Consider the following 22,956-nt stretch of genomic DNA (forward strand, 5'->3'; position numbering starts at 1 on the left):
TACGAAAAATTACTGCAGGGCAGTTGGTCAGTGGTTCACAGCATTTAGTCACACAACATTTTCTACCTCTGATGACTAAACACATTCATTTCCAGGAACTTGGAGAACACGGCAAAGGCAAAGACTTCATTAGCCTCGGGCTACAAAATGGACACCTTGTTTTCAGGTGACTCATCCCATTAAACCTGTAGTTCTGTTGACATCTAGATGAGTATTATTATTTTCAGCTCATGTTAATGTTGTAGTAATGCTGATGATTTGAATGATATCCAGTTACCAGTTGGGCAGCGGAGAAGCAGAGATTTTGTCCCAGAAGTCCATCAATGATGGGAGATGGCATAAAATCACAGCCGTCAGGTATGTTTGCAAATTACGTATGTTTAGATATACACTGTACAATATGCATGTCCAAACTAACCATTCAAAGTTTCAGTAGGTGCTCTTTTCAACAAATTCTTAATGACAGGTGTGTAGGACTAAACCTGGGTTCTTCTAACCTAAAGTTAGTATCAGCTATTATCAATATAGCAACAGATTCTGTAGTTTTCAGATTTTTCTGTGCATGTTCAGTGCTTGTATTGAATTGTGTTCATGCCCTCATGTTTCTATTTTCTTGCAGAACTGGAAAAGATGGATACATCCAGATTGATGGAGGAGCCGCACAACATGGACAGTCTAGAGGCAGAAGCCTCATGGTCAACACCAAAGGCAGCATATACCTGGGTGAGTGGACTGAAAGTATGGAACGCCAAAACTGATAAAAATGTATTGAGAGTTTATCAGACAAGTTAGATATATCACTGAGTACATCAAAAGATAATACCGTTGGTTAAATATATAAAAGGTAGTGGGAAAAAATATAAACCTTTATGCTTTTCCTTTAACAGTTACTAAAAAGGTTGTATTTCTTTTTTTCAAAGCTTTTTACAGTTGATTAAATTAAATGAAATTTTAATATGTTTTACTCTTCTGTTTTTTTGTCCATCGATGCATATTTTTATTTTACTCTGTTTTCCCGTGATAACGAGATAAGTATCTCATGATCTCGAGATAACGACTGTTGTTTTCTCGTAATAACGGGATAAATAAAATAAATAAATAATAATAAAGATTATAATTTTCTCATGATCTTGAGATAACGAACCATAGATGAATTGAGGGGTTAGCAGATGCGTTTCTTTGTGATAAATTTTGTGTTAATTTACTGAGTCAGCATTTAGCTCAGTTGGTAGAGCGCAGGACTTGCATCCCAAGAATTGCAGACTCAACCCCCGCTCTGCAAAGATTGTTTATTCTTATTTTGTGTGTTTTTTTTAATCATTCTCTTCAACAAAGTTGTTATCAAGAGATTCAGGGAAATCCAATCACTAGTGATGGGCAAAGCGAGGCTTTATGAAACACTGAAACGTTTGAAGCAATTGTGCCGGAATGGTGTCGAGGCTTCGAAACACTTCGACACTCGTCTCCACGGTGACACCTACTGGTCACTATTGATATCAACACATCTTGGTAGGGGTTTCATTGAAACCATACAACATCACCATACAACAAACAAACAAATGCCTTCAGATTGTCAGAGACAGCAGATGGTGATTGCAATAAAATCTTTTTAATGAAACACATCTGTGTGTTGTTTAATAAGTTATCACTCATTTAGCTGACGCTTTTCTCAAAAGCAAATCACAATTGCTGTGTCAGAGGGCACAGCTTGAGAGCAACTAGTGGTGTCTTCAGGGACACATGTATCACAGTGGGAATCAAACCCACATCTCTCCCACTAAAGGCATTTGTCTTAACCACTACCCTATCCATTTTCACAATCGAAATACTTTATTGATCTACGAGGATGATTTCTTTGTTGCAGATACTCGCAAGGCATAAACACTATAGAAATAAAGTTGAAGTTATAGTGAGTAGAGAATACAATAAAGTATACAAATCTAAGAATATAGTAATAAATGTCGATATCTACAGTATTACACAGTAGCTTATTAATAGATGTGTAATGATAATTAGCAGGAAAGATATAGGCCCTAGTGTAATAATAATTAATAATTAATGAGTGCTGGCAGTGATGAGGTGTAATGGATAAAAAATCTGTAACTGAGTAAAGTTGAAGTTGTTTCAAGAATGATAAATGAAAAATGTCTCACATTTGTTATATGTCAAGATTTTTATTCAGAAATATTCAGCTGTGGCTGAGTCGTTTTTCTTTTCATAATTGACATCCCCAGCCTTGGAAAAATTTGGTGACATGGAACATTTGTTGCTGGCAAAAAGTATGTTTTGGCCTACAGGTGCCGATATACTACAGCACGTCGCTCCAATAAATAAAAGGATTGTGTGTCCTTGGAACAAATCTGTCAAATGAGTTAGAGGCTGATGTGTGGTTTGTTCCAATCCACTGTGAATCAAGCGTAGAAGCTGCAGGTGTGCCACCTGTCAAAACAGGGGTGAAACACACCGAAACTGACATTGACGTTTTGAACCACGCTTTGAAGCAGTGTTTCGAAACGTCTGTGCTTCGGTATCTCGACACATCAGTATTGAGCGTCCCATCCCTACCAATCACACATTTCCCGACGGCTATTTCAGTGGTTCTGAAATAGCCATCAGGAAATGTGTAGTTAAATGGATTGAAGAATGGAATGAGAAGCGGATAAATTTCCTCTGCCTGGGAATGATGGGGAAATGAGAAGTCCATTTGTTGGTGAATGTGGACCAATTGCTGGGATGCGCACACTCTAGCACGTGATTAATTGTGAGCATGTGAATCTAATCATTTAAAAACTGGTCTTCCATAAGGATCAAACTCACAACAACAAGTCATGTACCTTACTCACTGAGCTAATCAGTGACACTAAAATCACCTTGAAATTACCATTAACAAACGTTCTTGCCAAATCCTGTGTTGCACTACTCTTTTGAGATCTTGTGATCTCGAGATCACGACAAAATTATCTCGTTATCACGACAAAATCTTGGGACATATTTATCACTTATGTGTTTGCTATTTTTCTCACCACATTTCTAATTTTACTCCTGTTTATATGACAACTGGATGGATGTCCATGTATGTCCAGAGCACTGATTGGTCACACTAAGCACGAGCCTTTTCAGCTAGCTACCTAGCTAAAGCTAGCTTTTTTCATAAATGTACGCTGCACACTGCTGTAGAATGTCTTGTAACAGTAGGTACAGCATTTTAGGCGGTAAGCTAACGCTAACAAAGTTAGCTAAGTTACTTAATTAGTGAAGTTTATTTAAAGCTGTATCAGACAACATTTCCTCAAAACTGTTTTGTGGATACAAATGTTCAATGAGGAAGTTTATCACTGGTTGCTTATTATGTGAGTTTTCTCATTTGACAGGAGGAGCCCCAGACATGGCTGCTATGACAGGAGGGAAGTTTTTGTCGGGAATGACGGGCTGCATGAGGAACCTGACACTGATGAACGCCCGGCCAGGACAGCAGCCAGCCCAAGCCATTGACCTGCAAGCCCATGCAGCCCATGGCATCAACGTGCAACCATGCTCTTCTTAGATTGCAGCACACAGACAAACACACACATAAACACAAACGCAGAGACTATGGAGTGATGCCACACACACACACACACACACACACACACACAGCAGACTCACACAGAGAGACTTACACACAAAGAGGCTGACACAAACTTGGTGCTTTGCTGCTACCAAAAAAAAAATCAAGATGACACAACAAGATATGTTTCTCTGTGTGCAGTAAAACCAAAAAAGAGAGAAAAAATTAAACTATGTTAACAAGTCTTCTCTTCCTCAGTGTTGTATTCTCAATGAAGGACTATTAACACAGGAGAACCAGTACAGTTTACATACTTCCAGCAGTAGTTTTAGCCATGAGAGGCGTAAAAGTAAAACATATTAGGCCTTCTACGATGGGTCAGATCCTATGGAGTTGGAGATGTTTTTACAGCACTGAATTTTTATTTATATACATATGAATATATATATATTATATTTGTGGGGGAAAACATGCAAACTAACCATAACTGCTCTTTAACTTTCCTAGAGTTTATTCTGGGTTCTAATACTGTGTGTCCAGGGCTTTTTTAGGCCTAACTGTATTAATACTTGAAGATATTTAGGCCTTCTCTCTTCACTTCTGTAGAGGAACCTCTTTTTTTGACACGCGAGCATGCTTACAGTCTTTTGCAAATTGTTGGGAGAGGAGCGCACACGGTCACAGTCACATGCAGCTTCAGTACACAACTCAGGTCGTTAAATACAAATTAGCAACCGCAAACGTTACATTTACTGTCGCTTTAACACGGCTGCTTTGCAAGTCATTCACAGCGCTGTTGTGTCTTCTGTCTGTTTTTTATTTTATTCTTTTTTATGAAAAAGAAAGAAACCTTGGTGCTATTGTCAGACATGAAGATACAGCACATAGTCATATGGTTTCCTGTCTCTCACATGTAGAAGTGTTTTTTGTGTGTGATTTGGTTACTTAGATAAAGAAACAGTCTAAAAAGGTTTACGGTAGTGTAACATTTGTTGATATGCATGGCATTTGAGGTTGACTTTACTATAATATGGCATGATTTGTTGCCTCCACAGCCTTATTTGATTGAGTAGATCTCAAAAAACTGCTTTAAAGAGTTGAAAAGGGTGTCATTTTTTATGTGTGGTTGTTGAAGATATTGTTTTATGTGTAAAACTATCTGCCAGTCAGGTAGATATCGCTATTAATTGAGAATGAGTGTGTCTGCTAGTACATGTGTGGTTGTGTATGTATCAGCCTCTCACAGGTCACTCTACTTTAGCCCTAGTATGGAGTCAGGTGTGTGTTTATGTGTGTGCACGTGCATGTGTCATTATCCATATCCTCAGGAGGGTCAACCCAGAACTGCCTCAAGATGTTTCTTAAATTTCAGGTTTGGTAGCTTTAGCAACAATTCAGTAAGCTATAAAACTCTGAAGGCTCTGTGGTTCTATGGGTTGTTTTCTCTGCAGCGGGAGATTCATCTGCAGCCAACAGCAGTAGGACACAGTTGGGATAGTGTTTAGTCATGTGGGAATGCAGCGGAAGCTTCCTGCAGGTGCTGTGACCAGAAGTGTAGCTCGAATAAAGCATGCTCGCCCACCTTTAGTCGACCACACCTCAGTACCACAACGGCACGATCACTTTTGGGGTTCACAAACTTTTTTCTCATTTTTGTAAGCTTAAAATGTTTGTATTAATATCCTAAAAATGAGCACTATCCCTTCTCTTAGACTTGCTTCATTTTAATTTATTTTAAGTTTTTCTTTTCCTCTTTTTCATCGCTTTTGTTTCAAGACTTGATTCTGCTGTTTTGGAGCACTCACAAGAAGCTTGCTATTATCTTTCATCTGGTTATTGTGTATTGGCTCCCACATCCCCTTGTTTTTGCCCTCATGTTTTGCCCCCCCGGTAAGTTCCATGAAAGGTTAATACCTGACAGGAATTGCCTGGTCAAATGGTTAGAAACTGGTCTTCTTATTTGCTTATTGAAAAAAGTCTTAGTCTCCAAATACAACAAATACATTATTTATCTCCACAGAAAGGTGTCATCATGTTTGAATATGTGTTGTCAGGAACATGTGGATCGAAAAGAGCCACTGCTTTGCTGCAGGTTTAGGACACTGTAGCAGAGAATGATGTGTGCACTCCTTGTTGGTTGTGTATCTGCTCTTAAACTGGATTTTCATATATACACTGTACACTCTTGCCCAATGCAAAGTTGTCAAGAAACTGTCACTGCTTTTTGGTTATTTTTAGGCCATTGCAAAATATGAAAGGTGCACTTTTAGTAATGATGGAAATGTTCATTTAGAAAATTTAAAAACAATTTTTTCTGATTCACTTCTAAATAGCAGAAAAGGAAGATGACTCAGATTAAATGAATGATATTGTACCAGATAAAATACTGTCCATGTCAGGATGACCTGACATCCATTTCCAGTGTTGAAAAAACACTCCCCTTGCCCTTGGTGTTTCTTAATTAAAAACAAAATTCATGTGCTATTTGTAATCTCGTGAGTTTTCTTTTTTCACGTCTGTACTGCTGTGTTGTGCTTTATGCTGGGAGGGTTCTTGGAGCATTATCCCACAATATCACCTCATTGTTCCCAAATAATCCATTGTACAGGTAAGCCATAAACCCTTTCACTGAAAAGAGGCTTCTCAAATTTCCCACTTACCCATCTAGCAATGAATAAATCATCACTCTCACACAACCAAGGTTTTTTTTACTTACATTACAAAACAAATAATTCGCTTTTAAGACACTGTTAGATGCAGATGAGATTCTTCGAAAGACTTCGATAAAACATGTCCTCTTGTCTTGTCATGTCTTAGGTTTGTATTGTTTTTTTTTTGTGTGCCAGTAACAAAACACATTCCTGACATTTCAAGCATTTCTAGACTGAAAGCACCATAGCACCAGGCTCATCAGTGGCATTTAGAAAACTGCACATGACACACTGAACCAGTGTCATCTCAATGACCAACTCTCTTCAACAATTTCTTCTGAATTGCTGTATTGTCACTCATGTCTGGGACGATGTGTGCTCCTGTTCCACTAATAATAAGATCCCATCACAAATGTGCTCAACATTTGGTACATAATTGACAATAAACAATCTGAACAAAAAACTGACTTATATATTGTCATATATAACACTGACTTGAATCATTGTTTTTTAAGAAATTGAGTTGTCAGAAACGCATCACTCTCTTGGCTCTGGGAGTGTCAGTTATTCAGTTATCAGTTATTCTACACCAAACCTGGTTATTTAATATATTACATATTTTTAATACAGTACTTATTTGTGACATTTAACAGCAGGGCCATGGGTATTGCTGTTAAATACTGTTTAGGAAACACCTCAATTCTTAGGTCAGGTCAGTCACATTGCTCAAGTTGCTCTCTCTTTCTTTACAACCCTCAGGGGACTCCATGATGGAATCTTTTCACTTTCACAAGTGTGTATCAGTGTTCAAAAGAAAGTAGGATAAGCAGTTTATGAAGGGACTATAACACAGGTAGAGATGAGTGTATAAAGATACAAATAACCTCTGTAAAGTGAATACAAATAACCTTATCTCACAAGTCAGTATTTGAATAATGCATAAGCCAGTAATAGAAGGAAATCATAAAGAAAACAGTTGTGCTCATGTTTTTGACTGCCAGTATTATAGCTCAGGTTTTAGCAAATCCCACATACTGTCAGTCAAACTCCACAGAGAGGTGGGAGAAGGAAGGGGCTATGGAAGAAACATGAACTTCCAGAGAGGGAGGGGCACTGGGTTTGCGGTGCTGCTTACTGTGCCTTTACATGATACTGAGGAACAATACCCTAACCTGACCTCTGTGGGAGGAGCAGGCATACAGAGATATTCTACAAACACCACAAGATCTGCTGATCTGATCTTAAGGGTTAAGTGTCTTGCTCAGGGACACAACGGTGGACGTCTCACAGTGGGAATTGAACCCAAGTCTCCCACACCAAAGGGAAGCATCTTATCTATGCGCCATCACCACCCTATTGGTTGGATGTCAAATTCTCATGTTAAACATGCCTTCCACCTTAAATGAACAGACCGTTCTTCACATGAGATCAAAGTTGTGAGTAACATCCAAATGACATTTTATTTCCACTTTAATGAAGAACTTGAGTACAAGTGGATTTTCTGTCCTCAAGATTAGACTTGACTTAGACTTAGACTGGATATAAAATCATGCTGGTCTTTCAGGTACTGTGATTCTGTGCATTTTCAACTGATTAAATTTGTTTATTTCATCATGGTGCATAATAGTGATTTTTTTGTTTTCTATTATACTTTGTTATTGTAGAGCTTTGCACTTTTGTGTCATCTAGCACCAGGTAATATAATTAATGATTACTTCATTTCTTATTATTTCATGGACACAATAATTTATCATAAACAAAAAGCTAAATTTCAAACTGATCAAAGACTTCTTCCACAAGACCTTCAGTTCTTTGTCACTACACTGTAAAGTAAGCCCCACGTCATTTTTTTGTCCGAAGCCATTGAGAAATTAATCATTGATGCAAAGCAGATTGTCAGGATATAACTGCCTGGCTTGATGAAGGGGCTGTTTCCAGGTTCAAGGACTCAAAGCCCGTGAGTGACTTGAGAAGAAAGCACTGGACGAGGATCTGCTCCGATGCAGTGTTGCAGCACACCAGGAACACCTTCAACTCTTAATTTTGGATGATTTAAGATGTGGTACATCATCGAGATTGTTTTTCCCACTTTTTATGAATAACAGAAACACAACTTAAGAACAAAAATAGATTTCAAAGCATCATCAAAGTGTGCGGGAAAGGTTTAGACAACTTCCAGCACTTGTATGAGGTTCGGACATTGAAGAAGGCCCATTCAGTCCTGGCTGATCCTAGCCACCCTATGTTTGAGAAGTTTAGGTTGCTTCCTTCGGGCTGTAGATACAGGACGCCAACATGCAGGACAAACAGACTTAGGAATTCATTTGTCCCAACTGCCATTGCATTTTTTAATTATTCACTGTAATCCCATTTTGTTGTTTTATTGTTTTTATTATTATTATATTTTTTTTTATTGTTTATTTTTTACTTTAACTGTGGTCTTTTTAACGTAGTGTATTTCTTTTGCCTATTTTGATATTGCTTGTTTGTGAGTCATGACTATTGATAGTTTTATATTGAATGCTGTCTGTACAACAAATTGCCCTTTGGGGACAATAAAGATATCCTTGACCTTGGCCTTGACCTTGACTGAAACAAATCAAATTTACAGAGCTTTGAGAAATGCTCACTGTACTGTTTTTGCATAATCAAAGGTTTTTAATATAATTGAAAAAATGTGTCTTTCTGATATTAACACTTGTATGTTCCTAATACTTTATATATAAAGTGTTGTAGTCCTGACAACTAATAGTAGATATTGGCTAATATTCACAGGATCCTCTATGTAGTATTGTTTCCGGTGCTACAAACCAACTCAACAAGGGCAAAATAAGGGCAAACATTTAGCATGTCATTTGATATCTTATGTGATGAGTTTTGCGCTCAAATGAATGGCCAAACATATGGTGGTGGAAATATACCGAACAGGTGAGTTGGTGAGTTGTAGACTAACGTCTCGGGTTACGTATGTAACCCTGGTTCATAGTTTAAGCTAATGATGAGTGTGTACAGGTGTGCTTTATACTCCTCCGGTTATTCCGTCACACCTTACCGTTCTAGCAACAAACCAATAGGATTGGAGTGATTTCATTCACGTTCAGACCTAGAGGCGTTCCCATAGTGTCGTAACCGCGGCAGTTCGAGTTCCCTCTAAGGGGAACTAACATGAGCTAAAACCTTTACAAATGATGAAAGTAGATTACTTAGACTCATGTTTCTGGATAGCACTGTATCTATTTTAGTTACTGAAGACATTGAAAACTTTCCCTGGTCCGGTTTGTGGATACCCAATCAACATCACATCATTATTATATTCAGTCAAGCAACCTTTTTATAATGAGTGCTTTAGTCTGCTTTGTTTTATTCCAGCTATGTTGCTACTTTGATACTGACCTGTCCCTCAGATTTATGTCAGGTTTTCATGCTGGTAGGATTCAATTTTCTACAATTATGATTTTATCTTATAAAGCTGTTGAGTTTTGATAAAACAAAAGAAAAGAAGTGTGCATCATAGCAAGACCTTAACATACATATGAAACATAGAGATGTATACATTTATGGAAAACAAATATCTTGACCTGTAAAACCCAGTTGAAATCTCTGAATCTGATCTCCATATGATATGACTGTTTAATGTTTTTCACTGTTTGGCAGACCGCAGGATGGGCTGGTTCCACTTGGAATGTTCCACAGGGCGGGGGGACTATGAGATACTCATTTCAGTCAGTCATCACAGTGTAGGACAGTTGTAGGACAGACAACAACACTACTAAGTGTTGCTAGATAAACAAAAACTTGTACTATAGCGTGTCTGCAGCGGCACATAAAATGAGATTGCAGAAATGTTAAGGTTAATATTTCTAGTAATTCTCTAGACGTTAATATCATCAAACTACATTCATACAGTGATGGCATAAGCTGCCATGCAAGGTGCCAACTGCTCATCAGAAACCTAATACCTTTTCATACACACACTCCAGATCAAACCAGCAATCTTCAGATGACCTGCTCTACCTCTAAGCCACAGCCATCCCGCATAAATACCAACACTTATGCTTTCCAGTGTTAACCCCTTGACGCCGATTGTCGCGAATTCGCATCATACCTCTTCCTTGCAGACTGCAAGCCAAGATGGCACATGGATTCCCCCAGTGCCTGTGGGTGCATATTTGATACCTACCTAGGAACATTTTGCAGGCCCTGGTTTCTCGTTTATGCCTGTTGTCGCTAATTTGCATCATACCTACACATACCTGAATTTATATCTTTTCTATGTTCTATAGACAAATTAACAATCTTCACTTAATTTAACATCAGCTTGAAAGCAAATGAAAACACAAATAATTTTTTCTATTTTTTTATTGTAAAAAAATCCAGGCGTTAAGGGGTTAAAGGAATAGTTAGATTTTTTGGGAAATACACTACTTCACATGCTTGACCACGGTTAATTGAGAATAATGATGCCACTCTCACATCTATATGTTGAATATGAAGCTACAGCTGCCAGCCAGTTAGCTTAGCTATTTAGCATAAAGACTAGAAACTTTCTTGGGCAAAGCAGTCACTTCAGAAGTCCAGCTGGTTGCCTGGCAACACTATTGCTAGAAGTGAGAAAGATTTATGTCAGGCAACTCTGAATAAACTACACCATACTGTTTTTACACTTGTGTGAATGAAATGGGATATAACTGTTAACTCTTAATGAGCAGATTTATTTACCCCTGGGCAGAGCAAGGCAATCTCTTTACCTTTGTTCCCAGCCTTTATGATAAGCTAAGCTAACCTGCTGCTGGCAGTAACTTCCTCATTTAGTGAGACATTTTAGTCTCATCAGAGAGCAAACACACACATTCTCTTGTTGCAGGGTATTTCTTCTTCTTTTCACAATGTTTATAATATAATGTATGCTGTCATTAAAAGAAAATAATGTCATATAATTAGCTCTCAAGGTGTTGTTATTACAGCCTTCACACATACTTTCTTAGAAACAGGATGTCTGTGGGTTCATTACAGTCAGGGTTGCATGCAAATTGCATTCAAAAGCACATTTCAGATCCAGACTTCAGAGAGAATTGTTGCTGAAAAACACCTCCATATCAACAGTTAACAGGTTAACTCCAGCTTTGTAGTTAACACAACAAAAACAATGATTTATGTGGTTACTAAGCATCAGGTGATGATCAAGTCATCCATTCATAGAGGAGTGTCTGCTTGTGGACAAAACACATTTTTGTATCATAACATAAACCTACCTCCTCCAGATCAGTCCTGTGTAATCTGCACTCCTTTCAGATTTGTCAAATATAATCTTATCTTATTGTTTCTGTCATCATTGAGTCTTTACTGCATTTTAATATATGCGTCACAAATCTTTTTATTCGTTTGACCCAAGACACAAAAAAAGACTGGTCATGTATACATATCATTGGTGAGAGTAGTAAAATATATTTCCTATTAAGGGTAAAGTAGGTCAAATCCCAGGTATTTGCTCATTTACACATTTGTGTTCATTAATCTGTGCTCATGTGAATCTGTTTTGTGAACTGAATGAGTTAACAGGGGCTGAAGGTGGACCTTGTACTTTAACAGCTAGGAAGGCCACCCCACAGTGCTAGAAATTAGATTAGCCCACCATGAAATACATTTCACTGGAATCACTTTACGTAGGGACAGTCCTGAGACTGACACAGTTACTACTAGTTCAAGTATAAAATATGTTTTTCTTCTAGACATGGTTAACTACTATTCTGTTAATGTGTAACAATAACTGCAGTCTACTTGTTTATTGGATAATCTGGCAACATTAAGGAATTCTTTAACTCAGCAAAATAATAGTGCAATATGCTGCCATAGGTCAGTGGGTATAATACTAGGACCATTTTGGTAATTGTGGTGGTACATTATACACCATGAATAATTAAATTGTTATACAGTTAGGACTGAGACATGCTTATTATCTTTAACACGGAGTTACTCTGTTAATAATAAAATATACTGACTACTTACTCAGTTAAGAGTTAATTATTGAATTATACTGTCTAATCAATGCCTGATCCCCAGAAGGGGGAATTTGAGGTAAAAAAATAATAGTTTGAGTAAGTCATTAAGTCTCAAAAACAGGTGACCAAACAAGTTTCAAACCCCAATAGAGTTATGTTCAAGCTAAGACAAATGAGGTGTTCATTATTTGCCTACATGCCTAAATAGAGCAACTGTAGACCAGTTAAAGCCAATACAGGAGTGGGCTGCTGGTTTTAGCCTCTTTACACTGTCTCCAGCATGATTTTAAGGTTCTTTTTATAACTTACAAGACACTAAATGGTCTGACCCCTCAGTATATCTCAGATTTTTTAGCATTGTACGACCCTGCTTGCACTTTCAGATCCTCTGGCAGGAGCCTCTCATCTGTTCCAGACTCTCGGCTAAAGACTCAGTGGGACGGAGCTTTTAAAATAAGAGCCCCAAGGCTCTGGAACACCCTGCCTGAGGAAATACGGCAGGCTGAGTCAGTAGCTTCTTCTAAATCTAAGCTGAAAATTTACTTTTATCGCACCACCTTCCATGATTTCATCTGATTCTGGTTTTCATTCCGTTTATAGGTTTTGCCATTAAATTATTATTTGGACGTCAGTAAGCACAACATCACCTGACTTTTCTTATAGTATCTTGGACCCTGCTCGAGACTTGACTGTTGCCGTCCCCAGGCCATGCACTTCGATGTAGCTTTGCAGTTACTGCCATTCTCCCTCCTTCCACCTGATGCCTCAGACTTTCCCACCGGTTCCAATCACCCAAATCCACATGCTCACCTGATTCTCTTTCTCTAACCATCCTGTCAGTAATTATTCCATTAATTTAAAAAAGGGCGTATCGTGTAGTCAGCCATCTACCCATCTACCAAGCACCGGTGAGGTGAGGTGAGGTGAGGTGCCTGCGCAGATCGTATTTTCCTTTTGTTGTAATATGACAATTAAATCTACCTTGAACCTTGAGATAGACCTAGTGTGAATTTGGGACACACCTAAGCCCCCTGTGTGCTTATTTCATGTTCTAACAACATCCAGTCAACAGGACTTTTATTACAGGTTAAGCATGGATGTCATGTGACTGAAATCACATGACTCCAAGAATTCATTTGATTTCAGAGGGTAATGTCACAGAAAGGGACAGGGATATTGTCAATCAGGAAGCTCCTCTGGGAATTGCATGACAAGGTCAGTGACATAGGATTCTGATTAGATTATTGTTAGGGATAAAAATATGTCATAAATATGACAACATTAACGTTTTTGAAGTGTCCCAGATTACAAAGTGACCTGTCCTTGATGATCAAATTCGGACATTTTTCTTTTTTTGGGGGGAGGGGGGAGCTCAAACAACACTAATAGGTGTGCATGTCTCATCTGGCTATGACATCTACATTGTGTGGATTTCAGAAACGTCTTATGTATTTGATAGACATCAGAATAAGTCTCAGAAGTCAAAATTGCACACACAAAGAAATCACAGATCAACCGAATTCACCATATTGGGCAGAGCATCATTGTGGAAAATACTAGAGCGAAAGACTGGTAAGCAATAGGAGCGTCATTTCCGGTGGAATATTCCAGCGGATTTATCCTTGGTCTTAAAAAGGACGCGCCGAAATAGCGACTGACTGTGACAGGTAAACGCCTGATGTGTATGCTATTGACTGCGTTGTAGCAACTTTAAACACACAAGTCAGTCAACAGACAGGTAAAACAGGTCAGTCTGCGTGAAAAAGACAAAGGCAGAGACAGTAAGGTCCCGCGTGTTCCCTTTAGCGTTTAGACGTCTCCACCAACGGATTTATCTAGAGTTTGTAATCTTTGGAGGTCCTTTTGAGGTAAGGCGAGACGCACTATGTGTGGTACATTTATCTTCCTTTCAATAGTGAATGCCTGTTTTACAACACAATATAAGATGCTTTGTAAATTACCGGATGTTTCGGTTATGACGCAGTTACAATTTCTTCATCTTTAAAAAAAAAAAATATGCAGGAGTATTTAACAGCTCCAAATATGCACCTGTTTAGTTCATTTGAGTGTTATTTTCGTGACTCCGGGGATGATTTTAAATAAGGTAATGTAGGATGAGAGATGAGAAGGCTACTGGTGCTGCGAGTAGATCGTTGCGCATTAAGGCCCCCGCTGAGCAGCTCAAGTAGAAACCTACAGGTGCTTTCAGAAGCAGAATCATGAATCAGAATCGAGAACGATTTAGGAACACCCATGGCTGAATTATGCGGCCTTATATATTAGGCTAGAGATTTTACCTGTATACTTTTAATGCAGTTCAAAAGATAGAAAAGCAAGACAGACGGAGTTGTTGTTGAGCACACAGGAGGGTTTGTTGTTACACACGCGGCCTACACCAAAACATCAAATACTGATTCAGACATAATTTGAAAGACCAGCTAATAAACCTATAACAGAAATAAAAGGTAGCCTACACTTTTTAAAGTGATGCAATTGAGTGAAGAATTTCCTTAATAATTGAATATTTACAAATGGTAACGGTGTAGTTAAATGTCTAGGCATATGATTGCCAGGACTGATCAGTGATCACATAGTTTGTGGGATGATGATGATGATGATGATGATGATGAAGATGTAGTTAGCTTTTATTTTCTTTTTCAGGCAGTCACAATATATTTTAATATGTATCCTAATATGCCAAACATGTATAGACAGTTCAATATCATGTATGTAATGCATATGTAAGTAAGCAGTTTATTATTATTTTCTTTTCTTGCAGCTGTTGTGTTGTGAGCCAGAGACAATCATGATCCTTCTGACTCCCTCCTCTGGTAGGTACTCAGCGTCATTTGATAATCTGGATTTATGTACACCTACATGGGCATGGGTGCCAGAGATTAAAGCCTAGGTCTACATGAATCAAATTAGGCAAGAAAACAGCTCAGCTATTTTTGCTGAGGGAGTTTTAAAGATGCTTGGACTGAATAAAATGGGCTAAATAATTTAATTTGTTAACGACAAAATGTATATTACATGAATAGCATCTCATGCATACAATGCAGTTATAATACGCAATTGTAAGAAATTAGGTGCAGGTACACATCAAGACCATAACTTGATGTGAGATAAATAGTTAAAACCCTGTGTATGTGTACTGTGTTTTTAACACAGCACACATACACATACAATGTATACTGTGCATAGTTCATACAGTTTGAGGATAGTTATATTATTTAATGTTTTTTGTTGTATAAAATATTCAGTCATGTTAGTATATATGGTGAAATTACATTACAAATTCACAAACCACACCCAATATAATGTATAGGAATAAATGTGTTATATATAATTAATCAGTTTTATCGCCGTTTACTTTTACTGTATCTCACACACAACTCACTTAAAATGTAAATATTTTATATCATTCAGTTAGTTTACTTCAGATTATCCCAGAATTGTTTTTCTTGCTTTTTGTTTAGTTCTTTTACTCTTTAGCAGGTAACATAGCAGAGTATTAAATAACACGGGCCCTCCCATCATGCTTTGCACTCATTAGGCAGCAATCCAGAAATAAAGACTTGGCAATGTGTCTGGCTCTGGCTTTATCCTCTTTTTATTAGTGACCAGTGACCAACAGTACATAAAACATGACCGTAAGATCAGCAACCCCCACAGACGTTTATGCACATGGAGATGCACGTGTGGCTCTCTGCTAATGGTATTTACTGTGAAAAAAGTGAATGAATCTGATTGTTCATTTAGCAAGCTTGACAGTTACTTGATTTCTAGAAAACTTATGTGCTGTGTTTGCTCAAGAAACATTTTCAGATAATACAGTAATTCAAATACCAGGTTGTAACTTGTGTTGAAGTCCAAATTAAGAAGTAAAAAAGCATGTTTTCAAGTAAAAGTGTAAGTTAATGTTGGCTTGTTGCTGTGTCTCATACGCTGTTTTCTTTCAGATGAAGAGTCTCTTGAACTCGCCTGGCTTTGGAATCACAGGAAGTTCAGGGTGAAAAACACTTAAAGGGTTGCTACTGCAACATTTAAAACTATTTAAATTTTGCAGGTCATTATCTGTGCATACTGTCTTGGACAGTACTATGACTTGAGAGAAAGTAATAAACTCACAAGAGAGGAGGCCGACAGAAAACAAAGATTTCTTTGTTTGACTTCATTAAAAAACATCACAGCTTAGTGGGGGCAGAGGCAGTGTTTGGCTGGAGCAAGGCGCTGTCAGCAGTCATTTCATCTTGCTGACTAAGATGTAGCTTGTACTGTTGTTCATACTGCAAATTTAGTTTTCAAAACAGCTAAACATATCATGTTAATGTTACAAGTTTTACAAATTGCACATATGCCCTAATAAAACTATATAACCCCTTGCAGTTGAGTATTTAAATATAAACAGACAAAGACATGTTAATGCCACAATCTCCTTTAAAACCTAGTCTGTAGTGGTATTAATAGATTTGAACAATAGCTATGTGAGTGCTGCTGCCACGTCCTTGTCTCAGGTCACCACGTTTGATCAGAGTAAACAGACTAATTGATCTCACGTCTGGTATGTGTCAATGCAGTAGGTCCAACACACACTCACTATTTCCGATGGTGTATGTGGTAGTCCCCTAAATGTCCATAGCTTGTTCCCCATGCCAGTATTTGTGTGTATTTCACCCCTGATGAGATCACAATTGAGTGCTAACACCTCACATGCATCCTGTTCAGACATTGTATCCTTTTTGACATTTGTCCTTTCCAAATATTATCTATTGATATTAAAGTTTATGCATGTTTGTATCAGTTTAAATATGTATAATGTTTATTGCATAGATATAACTGATAATGTAATGAGTAGATAATGAGGCACTATGTTGCATGCTGTAGGCTACGCAGGCTGATTGAATGAATGTACAGTAACAAATGCATTTTACTGATCTGAATATGGATGAATGTATCGTAAGGTCGGCCTCCATCCAATAAACATACGTCTTGGTAAGTGATGCTTCTTTTACATAAGACGGGAATCAGTTTTTAAGTATAATATTTTGCTTTAAATACAGTAAGGAAAAAGAAAAAAGAAACACACATATGAAAACCATTGCTACAATTTCCTGCAATGTGGATTCCCACTAGAGGGTATAAAAATATTATTTTTCAGTTAAGAACTGGTAAAGCATTAAGATTACTTTCAGAATCTTTTCACTTTTTTTTCTCTCGCTCCAACTGAGGATTGACTCAAACTGGGATATAATTATTAAACTATTCCCATTCAGACATATTCATCAGAAGGTCAGCTGGTATGGTCGCCCGATCATGGTAGGGATTTAGCTTTAACGTCTTAAACCTCCAGCAGAGGTTATTGACCTAACACAGACAACTACTAACTGCTGTTGTTGTGTGGTCTCAGGTCTCTTTCAGTGTACCAACAAGCTCTTTCTGAGTGATCACACCACAGGAATCCACATCAAGGAGTTTGCACGTAAAAATGCTGCTAATGCTCTATCAGTTGCCAACATGGTCATGGGCATGGCCTCCATTCTCAGCAGTCTCAGTGGGTGAGTGAACACATCCTCATTGGATTATACAATTTGGAACAGTCAGAGTCAGGTTTAGCTGCAGAGTGGACAAAAATCTATAGCTTGGTTGTAATCAATGTAAAATAGAAATTCTTTAAAAAACAAACACATCCCTCCTCCAGACCATTAATTTCAATGAAAATGTTGGCTACATTATTCCAATTTGAGTAATTATGGTGGCCCAAATCTGAGAACAGAACATTTTAGAAAACCTGTCACCAAAACAGAAAACACAGTATTTCACTATAAACAAATTTGTTTTTTTGTATTTTATGAAATATTTTTGGTTTTCTTAATGCTTTTTTATAAACTAGTGTTTCATTTTGCCCCTCAAGGCCACCGTAATGTAAGTAATGCTTGCGTGCATTTATGATTCAGATCTCTGGTCTTACCAAATGAGCTATATTAAGTGCAGTGTAAGGAGATATGGGCCAGTGCAGATAAGAAAAATCCGACCTAAATATGACTATATATACAGGGGAAAGAGATTAACTTTATGTAACATTGTAGAATTTAAACAAGCATTAGTTTCACCCTTTTTCCACTTGTGAGAACCTGTAACTATTTTACCCTTTTGAAACGGGTTGCTGTCATCAAATAGCTACAGCTAACAAACTTGCTTTGTTCAGGCACCATCATGCTGCATGTTGGCTGGTTCTGATTGGCTACCTGCTGGATTTGGCAGATGGAGCAGTTGCCAGGCGACTCGATGCCTGCTCTGCATTGGGTAAGTGGAGTATTTTGGTCAAAAGCTCTTACCAAAGATAAACTTCAACTGGGATCTTGGCAGGGCTTGCTGCACAGTCCTTTATCTGGACTTTGTAATTTGGCTGCACAAAGTCATAAACAAAGGCAACCAGTAAAAGGAAACACTGCCGCTGAAATACTCTGGCTAGTCTTACAAAGTCTGCTAGAGAAGAATCATACATATTTTATGTAATGTAATTTGAGCTTTATCAAATCAGTCTTCTAGCTGTATATTTCAACGGTCTCTGCAGGTTATACACTTCAGGGTTCAGTGTGAATAGCATAACATCCCCTTTCATCACCCACTGCAAATACACAGCATATAAATTGTACCACTGTGGCTTGTTTTCAAAAGATCACAGCACTTTATGTAGTAAATCAAGAGGCACAAATAGCTGGTTTAACATTGCTTCCGTTGCGAAAGTTCACATTTTCTCCGAAGCCCAAAATAGCTCCCAGGTGCATCACAATATATCGTTGGCTGCACTTTTCGCTGGGCTTTGTGTCCCGACAGGGTTTTTCTGCATGACTTTGCAGGTGGATGTTGTTGTGCCCCCATGTATTTTGTGAAATGAACAATCACTTTCTGATTAAGCAGCCTAATTCCACGGGCTCACGCTCCAATTGTCTATTTTATCCCGTTGCTTTGGGTTCTCTGCATATCTGAAATTGCTAAAATTGTTGACCCTGAGCTGTGGAATTCCACCTCGTTCATGGCCTGAATCACCTCATCCTCATGTGCTAAAAACATGCTCCGTGCTCCTGAGGGAATAAAGAGACAAGGCAGTGGAGAATGTTGTTTACAGAAAGCCTGTCCGTTGGGCTGACACTGAAATTTCCACTTGGAGAATTTTACACATACAAATCCCACTGTCACCTGTCAGTAATATTGGCAGTGACCATTCTGGAGAGATGGTAACATACCTTCACTGGCTTTGATAAAATGTAAACTCATGACTAAGGCACTGTTGAAAGGCAGCTGGTGCTCTCTTGTAGATTATTCAGAATATTTTTAGTACGGGTAGTGTCTGTCAACAACACCAATACAATTCATATCTCCTTGTGAACTTCACAGAGCCACATTTAGTATTTATATTTTTATTTTTCATGTTCAGGTGCCAAGCTAGATGATTTTGCTGACTTCACGACCTTCGGGATTGCCACGTCGTTGCTTCTAAGGACACCTGACCTGGTGGACAACATCCTCTGCATGTGTTACGTCTTGTCTGTTTTTGTTCGCCTCTGTTTCTTCTCAAGCGGTAAGTTCCAAAATGTAGTTATTTTATGCTGCACATTTGAGTCTGTCATTTAAATTCCACTTTATTATTTAAATGACTAACCAGAGATTTTCTTGTTTGGTCCTCAGGGATCCCATTCATGTATCGCGGCCTGCCCTGCATCTACTCCTCAGCCATCCTGGCCAGTGCCTCTCTGCTGTCAGGGGGAAACATGGCCTTGCTGCGGGTCATTGCAATGGCCATGATCCTCTTTATGATCAGTCAGAACTTCTACCCCCATGACAGAGTGCTGGAGTCCCAGGCCTGGAAGAAAGCAGTCTATGCTGGAGGTAAAGTCACTTGTTTAAAAATCCACTATGATTCTTTTTTGAACAAGAGCATGTCTGCTGAGATTAATCACTGCCAGAGTTGATTCATTATAGAAAAGCAATTTTAAATTAGATTTCAGGTACAACATCTAGCATGTGGTAGCAGTATCTACCTATGTAGATAGTTTTGGTTTTATTTGTAGAGGTCTGACATAGCGGTCTCTACCACCAACACCACCACCACAGTACAATCAAAGTGAGTAGAATATAAATTTGTGCTGCTCAAAGCAGCATTAAATTAAATTTGACCCACTCAACAGCAATGCATTTTTCTTGCAACAATGTTTCTTTCTTAACTCAGCATAATCTACAGAAGTCAATGCAAGCTGTTTTCAAGTGGATTATTTGTAGCTGTGCTAGTGTCATTGATCTAAGGAAAGCAACGTTATCAGATCTCTAGGTGGTCGGGCGGTTGGTCTACCACTTTGATCCAGACTGGACCAACATATAATCATGGTGCCCAGAGGATGAATCCTCATGAATGTGGTGACCCCAGGATGTTTTCATTTAACACCTATAGTACTTGATGCTTTGAGAAAAAATGTTGTACCTGATTCCCAAAAGATTTATTATAATGATAATTTGATGATCCCCTGAGTTTCCCTGATAACTTTTAATCATCACATTCCTATCAACCTCAGCTGTACTTTGTGTTTAGTGCTAATCCACAAATGTTAGCATTATCATTGTCAACATGTTAGCATGCTGACATAACATTTAGTGCAAAGGACTGTATGTATGTACAGCTTTACAGCCAGTAGTGTGACCGTAGCCGTTTTGTATGTAGTTTTAAGGAAAACAATGTAGTTTTTGGATATTTGGTTTTTGGATTATCATAAGTAATCTGGCAAAACATGCTGCTGTTGAGTTTTCAATTGTAATTATTTAAATTAATTTTTTTACTCAACTTTTTTATTTCCAGGAGTCATCATGGTGTTCTGCTCTTCATTCCCCCCTGCATGTGTGTACTACCTGCTGTGGTCTGTGTCCTACATATTGTTCCCAACATCCCTTTGGAGCAGTAAAGTGTAAAAGGGGTTCTGGCTTTTTCCAAAACTCCCAAATAGGTTAACCTCTGGCACATCTGGGTGAACCGAGGCTTCCTGCCATGGAGGATCCAACCTGAACATGCTCATGCGCCACAGGCGAACACTCGCTCTATTTAACCTTTATTTTAATGTGACATCTCTAAAACAGAACTCAGATTCAAGAGAGTTAGAGTGAGGTATGAGAAGGGCATTTTAGTGTTACTGGTAAGGATGAACCTTTATTCTGTCTTATGTTTTCATTGCATTTTCACTGAAGCCAGTGGTTGGGTGGCTTGTTCTAAAAACGGAATTTTCATTAGGATTATCTCCTGTATAATCTCCATACTTTCATCATTGTTCAGTCACCACATGAAAGCAGGGCTCATAATTTCTCCAGGAATAAAATAAACAGAAAGGATTTCAAATGAAATAATTACCTGAAATTCATATATATTGTCTCTAATTTGGTTTTTAAAATGTTTTGTAATCACACAGGACATCACAACATCTGTCCTCCGTATTGACCTTAGCTCAATGTGTAACTACAGTATGTAGGTATGGCATTCAATCTAAGAATATACATTATTTCTCTGCAGCATTTTTAAGATGAAATATTCCATTTTTTGGTTTATCAATAACACAGTAATTCATACAGCACTAATGACCAGTCTTGTGTTAGCTGACTGTCAGTTAATAACCATTAACTGACAGTCAGCTAACACAAGACTGGGGGTTGGGGTCACTTCATTATCAAAGCATTCAGGTGAGGATGGGCATTTCCCAAAATCCACTTTTTCCATTTTGTCCGGGATTCAAATCCAGTCATTTACAGTAAGAAACTTTCCAACATGATGATGCAGTCATTCCTGTTATTTGATTTGCTGTTTGAATGTATGTTTGAAGTAAGTTGAATTGAAAGGCAACTGATCCCAACCCTGGTTTTGGTGCATTCTGGACAGATTTTTAGTGTTTAAGACTTTTAGCTTTTTACCAAGTTGTGACTCTGTCCAAGAAACAATGTTTGATTTACATATTTCTTTATGTGTGATTTTATTTGGTCATTGTATGTGTTTCCCTCTGTTTTAAGAGGAATTGCAGTTTAAATACTAAATCCGCACTGGATCACATCTCATAGTAGTCCTGTGACCACAGCTGAATCAGTGGTGTCGCTGCAGGTGTTTCCATCACTTGTCAAACCACCCGTGACATCAGTCATGGAGGTTGACCAGAAATGCAACACTAAATAGGACTGCAGCAGCAGTTTTCTTCCTCATGTGATTCAGTGTGAATTTACCTTTGAAGTACAACACACTGGCTGCAAATCCTGCTTTTGCTGCCATCTAGTGGGGGGGAAAGTTCACCACGCTGCAAGGTCTGCTTGCACCTTTTAAATGTTTTGAATCACACTGCACCACAGTCAATGTTGGTTTTGCTAACAAATGCACCAGACAACCGAAACTTTAAACCCTCAGACATCAAAAAGGAGAGGATACGTGTGTTGTTACTCTTTAACTTGGCCAGCATTCAGTCCATTTTGTAGATCAGTCATTTTTTAAGGAAATCTTTCCGGCATTACTCATCGTGTTTCACAATGTGGATTGCCTCTCTGCATAGGAACTGTGTAGACTTTGTGTAGAATATGATGAAGCAAATAGCACAGAGTAACAGGCTTTATCTGGTCTCAACAACCCTAAAAGCTACTGATGCCCCATATTTCAATTTTGACTCACTCCACACCTTCTGAAAATCTTTTAAACTTGTAACCAGAGGTGTCAGAGCTGTTAATGAGTTATCTAAAT

General features: G+C 38.2%; 2 protein-coding genes across 5 annotated transcripts; both read left to right on the plus strand.

Moving 5' to 3' along the window:
- Positions 1–7: 7 nt before the first annotated feature.
- LOC123965160 (basement membrane-specific heparan sulfate proteoglycan core protein-like) lies at positions 8–6,031 on the plus strand. Its single transcript, XM_046041728.1, has 4 exons — positions 8–166; positions 274–357; positions 620–723; positions 3,372–6,031. The coding sequence occupies exons 1-4, from the start codon at positions 72–74 to the stop codon at positions 3,542–3,544; spliced, it is 456 nt and encodes a 151-aa protein (XP_045897684.1). The 5' UTR covers positions 8–71; the 3' UTR covers positions 3,545–6,031.
- Positions 6,032–13,870: 7,839 nt separating this feature from the next.
- tmem269 (transmembrane protein 269) lies at positions 13,871–22,193 on the plus strand. Of its 4 annotated transcripts, XM_046041727.1 has the most exons (8): positions 13,871–14,065; positions 14,977–15,028; positions 16,160–16,209; positions 17,608–17,755; positions 18,406–18,503; positions 19,639–19,782; positions 19,890–20,090; positions 21,052–22,193. In XM_046041727.1, the coding sequence occupies exons 4-8, from the start codon at positions 17,715–17,717 to the stop codon at positions 21,159–21,161; spliced, it is 594 nt and encodes a 197-aa protein (XP_045897683.1). In that variant the 5' UTR covers positions 13,871–14,065; positions 14,977–15,028; positions 16,160–16,209; positions 17,608–17,714; the 3' UTR covers positions 21,162–22,193. The 4 variants fall into 4 exon arrangements, with proteins under 4 accessions (XP_045897683.1, XP_045897679.1, XP_045897681.1 ...); XM_046041723.1 differs by lacking the exon at positions 16,160–16,209; XM_046041725.1 differs by lacking the exon at positions 13,871–14,065 and adding an exon at positions 15,818–15,915 and having other exon boundaries at positions 15,003–15,028; positions 16,160–17,755.
- The last annotated feature ends 763 nt before the right edge of the window (positions 22,194–22,956 follow it).

This window comes from Micropterus dolomieu, unplaced genomic scaffold (genome assembly GCF_021292245.1).
Source record: "Micropterus dolomieu isolate WLL.071019.BEF.003 ecotype Adirondacks unplaced genomic scaffold, ASM2129224v1 contig_8768, whole genome shotgun sequence".
Taxonomy (NCBI): Eukaryota; Metazoa; Chordata; class Actinopteri; order Centrarchiformes; family Centrarchidae; genus Micropterus; species Micropterus dolomieu.

What these genes read in the sequence shown, in the direction of transcription:
- tmem269 (XM_046041723.1), top strand. Translation starts at nt 15,004, where the DNA reads ATGATCCTTCTGACTCCCTCCTCTG. An exon ending in ATTCTCAGCAGTCTCAGTGG is followed by an intron (nt 17,756 to 18,405) that starts GTGAGTGAACAC and finishes TGCTTTGTTCAG; the next exon opens with GCACCATCATGCTGCATGTT. An exon ending in CGATGCCTGCTCTGCATTGG is followed by an intron (nt 18,504 to 19,638) that starts GTAAGTGGAGTA and finishes TTTCATGTTCAG; the next exon opens with GTGCCAAGCTAGATGATTTT.
- LOC123965160 (XM_046041728.1), top strand. Translation starts at nt 72, where the DNA reads ATGACTAAACACATTCATTTCCAGGAACTTGGAGAACACGGCAAAGGC. An exon ending in AATGGACACCTTGTTTTCAG is followed by an intron (nt 167 to 273) that starts GTGACTCATCCC and finishes AATGATATCCAG; the next exon opens with TTACCAGTTGGGCAGCGGAG. An exon ending in CAAAGGCAGCATATACCTGG is followed by an intron (nt 724 to 3,371) that starts GTGAGTGGACTG and finishes CTCATTTGACAG; the next exon opens with GAGGAGCCCCAGACATGGCT.